Source organism: Aulonocara sp. 'chitande type north' Nkhata Bay, linkage group LG11 (assembly GCF_057382095.1).
Source record: "Aulonocara sp. 'chitande type north' Nkhata Bay isolate Kocher_YH1m ecotype deep benthic linkage group LG11, A_spYH_male_GT1.1, whole genome shotgun sequence".
NCBI lineage: Eukaryota > Metazoa > Chordata > Actinopteri > Cichliformes > Cichlidae > Aulonocara > Aulonocara sp. 'chitande type north' Nkhata Bay.
Genome location: NC_141354.1, coordinates 24,533,434 through 24,538,305, shown reverse-complemented (window position 1 = coordinate 24,538,305; position 4,872 = coordinate 24,533,434). Strand labels below are relative to the sequence as shown.

Sequence of the window (4,872 nt, the reverse complement as noted above, 5' to 3'; positions counted from 1 at the left end):
GTTGGGAATTGTGGGTGTGACTGTAATGTGCACTGTTTTACTATTAGATTTAGATGTGAAAAACATTATATGAGAACATTAATGACTGATAAACACATGAATCGCGTGCTGATACCAGGAGGATCATTGAGAAAATATTTAGCACATTCAGCTCATATTAAACAAATACATGATAAATAAAAATTAATAACAACTAAGCTGACAGGAGGATTAAAATGCAACACAAATAATAACACTGCATGCAAGAATGATTAACCTGGCCAAAACAAAGAATATAGATACTTCCCTGTTTCTATTAATTTTTATAATAACCACGGGTATTTATTTGCTTAATATTTTTCCTGTAATTTCATACTTCATATATTTTTGCATGATCAAGTAAAGTAACAAGTTTGTGCATGGTTAAAAATCATATTAGAGTTAACTGCTTAGTTTTAGAATTTAAGTAAAATCATTGTCATTAGGTGCTGATAATGTGTCAGTACAGCCAAAATGGTAAAGCTAACACAAGTTTTAATAAAATAGCCTATTATTTTCATTTTGTATGTTAAATGCACTTCTCAGTTTATATCACAGAGGTCACGGTATCGGAATCCAAGTCGGGACCCCTCAAACTTTCCTATATGACGACATTCAGTGCTGCATTTGTGGTGCTTATTGTGCTCAACTTGACTTTGTCCAAGCAAATTAGATTATATGCCACAAATGTTTGTTTAAATAAATATGGCTTCTACTGTAAATAATTTACTAACTGAAGGGGCCAATGAGCATGGACAATCCAGAACCAGCACATGAGGAAGTATCAGTGGAACATGGAAGGTAACATTAACTGAATGACTTTGGCCACATACTTTTAACCAATTTAATAATGAGTGAATGTGTTTTGTCAGTGAAGTCTTCTGGTGCTTCCTCCACATGTGGTGAAAATAAACAGAGAGAGTTATAATGCTACAGATGAACACTCATGTCTCTTGTTTTTCCCACAGACACTTTATAACACAGAGAACCGTGGCAGCAAGTGTCACATTTGCTGTGGCTGCTGCACCCCTGTATCTGCAGAATTTGCTGCAAATTCTGAGGCTTCCTCCTCCAAAAACCAATGAATATTAACTTTCTTATTATCAACATACTGTGTTTATGGAGTCTCTAGTGATATAACTGGATTTGGTGACAAATTCATGGTACTGGTTAGCAGTGCAATGTTATAATAAGTAGTTATAATATTGAAGGAACAGAGGATACTCTGTTTATTTAAAAAATAAATACTGGTGGATTCTAAAGTCTGAAACTTTATTTCTTTGTCTGCATCGATGTTGTTGTCATTTCAATTCAGTTTTATTTATATTGCACCAATACACAATAACAGCTGCCTTTATATTATAAGGTAAAGGTCCTACAACAATACAGAGATAACCCCAACAATCACATGACTCCTTTGAGCAAGCACTTGGTGACAGTGGGAAGGAAAAACTCTAGTAGAACCAGCCCTACTATGTCATTGTAGGACTTAGCAGTGGTGGACAAGCCGAGGAACTGATAGATGTAGTGATACCGAATGACGATGATAACATCAGGAAGAAGGAACACGAGAAGCTGAAGAAGTACCAAGAGCTTAGAGAAGACCTTGAGAAGATGTGGAGGGTGAAGGTAACAGTGGTCCCAGTGGTAATCGGACCACTCGGTGCAGTGATCCCCAAATTAGGCGAGTGGCCCCAGCAGATCCCAGGAAAAACGTCAGAGATCTCTGTCTAGAAGAGCGCAATCCTAGGAACAGCAAAGATACTGAGCAGGACCCTCAAGCTCCCAGGCCTCTGGACCTGAGCTTGAAGGCTAAAAGGCCGCCCACAGAGGCGAGAGGGGAATTTATATATTTAATAGTTCACTTGAAATAATTGAACATCATAATTTGAAATAGAGAAATTAATGTATCATGTGAGTTTAGGTGATTTGTAAAATTTCAATTCACATTTTCTTCGAGAGTGTTTGTACAAACACATTTTCACCACAGGAGGGAGACGTGTTCCAGGTTTTTAGGGAAAAACTGAGGCCTGCAGTAGGCTTGTAGATATTCATTTATGATAGGGAGTGTCAGGTCAGGGGTCAGGCTGACCTTTGAACATTCATCTTCTGTACACCTCATGAAGCTTTAATTAATGGCTAAATGACTTCTGACTTTCATCATCTGTTAAAGTTTTCATAATTTTCATCATCATTTAAAGTTTTTCAGTAAAACTGCATCAAATTTTTTAAGCATGTCACATTATCCTGTTGTTGGCCAACAGACCTTCACTCTGGAGCACAGACTGTGTGACTTCAGACTATTTTACAACCACTAACATCTGTTTTTTAGCCTGCTTCTAGGGACAACTAGAAACAACTTATCAGCTGACGTGAGAGTTCTATTTGGAGTATTTTTAGTTAACAGATCAGACGTATGATGGAGCTAATCCATTTAGAGATTTAAAAACAAGCAATGAAATCTTAAAATCAATTCTACAACGCACTGAAAGCCAGTTTAAATGAGCCAAGACTGGAGAAATATGGTCATGTTTACGAGTGCCTGTCAAGAGTCAGGCTGCAGCATTTTGAACTAGCTGAAGATGAGAGAGCAGAGGATGGCTGATACCAAAATAAAGACCATTACAGTAGTCAAGCCTGGATGAAATAAATGCATGTATCACTTTCTCGAAGTGAGCAACTGACTAATTGTTCTTAGTTTTTGCAAGGGCCCTGAGCTGGAAGAAGCTGGCTTTTACTACAGAATTTATTTGTTTCTCAAATGAAAAACTGCTATCAAAGAACAATCCCAGATTCTTTGCAAAGGGAGTTCTGGGCCCATATCCCTAAAGATTCTGAGAATCCTCTCAGAGAGCTCCTAACTTAACCTAAAAATTCCTTGCCAGGAGTTTTAGCTTAGAAGTGATTCCAGAACATTTTCAGTGAACTCTGAGCAAGGAATGGATGGAAAAATCCTATCTTAGTGAGGAGGTGTGGTTGACCCCATTGCTAGGTATGAGTTATCATTTCAAAAGCCGTGATTGGTTGATCCTACAAGTTTGATGGAAATGAGCTTTTGGTGATAATGAGCAAAGGATGTACCCTCAAATCAATAAACATAATTATACACTCTAATCTTATGCTGACTGTAATTGTGAATAATATTTCACATTCAAGAAAATATCTGGAAAATGAATAGTAAGCTGTAGGGGTTATAGCCTAACATTAGAATCTAAAATATGTGAAAACTTAAACTCATTACACCCTGTTCAAATAATGATTCGTGTCTCATTTGCTCATATTAATATCCTAGCTGGCATATTTTGTACTTTCACTCCCAAATGGACCCCATTGAAAACAAGATGGCCTATCTCAAGGGGCTGTCCTTAATGAAGTAGAAATCACAATGTTACAAGTCCAGTGTGGTCTTAACGAGGGTAACACGGCTCAGCTTTTATCAATGTCTGTGATTGCTGGCTGGTCTATTTATAAAGGCTTGTTAACAAATATCCTACAAACACAGAAAATGGAGAGAAAAAAAGGACTCGCAAGCCGAACTGGACTGAGGAGCAAGGGTTGTTGCTGGCCCCGTTGGTGAACGAACATCAAGGTATGTTACGAGGAAAATTTGGCCCAACTGTCACTAGCCAAGGCAAGAGGCGTGCCTGGGACACAATATCCCAAACAATCAATGCCTCTTTTCCACTAGTGGTGCGGACAGGCGACGATTGTGAGAAAAGGTGGTATGTGCTGCAGTCCAAGGCAAAAGATGAGATTGCAGCACACAAGTGGGAATCCTCACTCACAGGTGAGCAAAATATTATAGCCTACCACATAATCTGGCAACTTGCTCCTGCTGGCAATGTTAATTTACATACCTAAATACTGTGTTCATTGACTGTTTCTTTCTAGGGGGTGGACCACCTGCAAAGCGGCTGTCCCAGGTGGCCGACACTGTCTTTCAAGTCCTGGGACACTCTGAGGTCAGTGTCACCGGGCTGCCAACAGGCATTGACACATCAATGATGCAGGCCCTTGAAGTGCAGCAAAGGTAGGACACAGGGTTATTCATATCTACAGTGTTTATTCATTGCAGAAGCCATTTCATGTGTTATCCATGCTCATTGTATTAAATTAATTTAATCAAAACAATAATTAAACTAGGCCTATGTATTTCTGTAGCATGGAGCCATCACAAGAACCGGGCCCATCAAGTTTGCCGATGAGATTGCCATCTGCAGCTGTTACTCAGGATAGCCCGGCGGATCAAACACCATTCCCATCCGCAGCACCTGCTCCGTCAGCATCCCTGCAGGAGAGCAGATTGCAACTCACAATTGATGTGTTTGAACAACAAAAAAAAAGTCCTTTCCCTTCAGGAGGAGTACCACCGCCTTAAAATTGAACACCTAAAAAATAAACCATTTACAGATTGTGTTCTGTGTCTTGCATTTAACAATTGCAGGTGACGTGCAGTAAAACTGTGGTAGTTCTTAATACCATCACAAGTTCTCAAAAGACATGGGGCTACAGCTTGCCTGAAATGTAAATTTGTGAAGTTTGCCCTGTAAGGCAGTCCACTCTGGGCTAGGTTCCCCTGTGGAATGTAAATATCTTCTTCACCACCATCCTCATCGTTGTCTTCATCGCCATCCTCCAGAGGTTCTGCAATCTGTCTAACCTTGCAAATATTGTGTAATATTGCACAGGCTATGATGACTTTGCTGACTTTTTCAGACCTCAGCCGCACCTCTCCGTGGAGAACATGAAAGCACCTCTTAAGCTGGCCTATGCCACGCTCCACCACCGCTCTTGTTGTCTTGTGGGCCCTACAATAGAATACAGAGACCTTTAATTTTTTGATGGAAATATTGC

The 4,872-nt window shown here is 39.6% G+C and overlaps 1 protein-coding gene across 1 annotated transcript; it reads left to right on the top strand.

Moving 5' to 3' along the window:
* Positions 1-791: 791 nt before the first annotated feature.
* On the top strand, positions 792-4,413 carry LOC147319031 (uncharacterized). The gene is made up of 7 exons (XM_086309794.1): positions 792-819; positions 1,505-1,647; positions 2,283-2,305; positions 3,492-3,607; positions 3,707-3,805; positions 3,910-4,048; positions 4,180-4,413. Exons 1-7 carry the CDS (start codon positions 792-794, stop codon positions 4,394-4,396), a joined length of 765 nt encoding a protein of 254 aa, XP_086165920.1. The 3' UTR covers positions 4,397-4,413.
* The last annotated feature ends 459 nt before the right edge of the window (positions 4,414-4,872 follow it).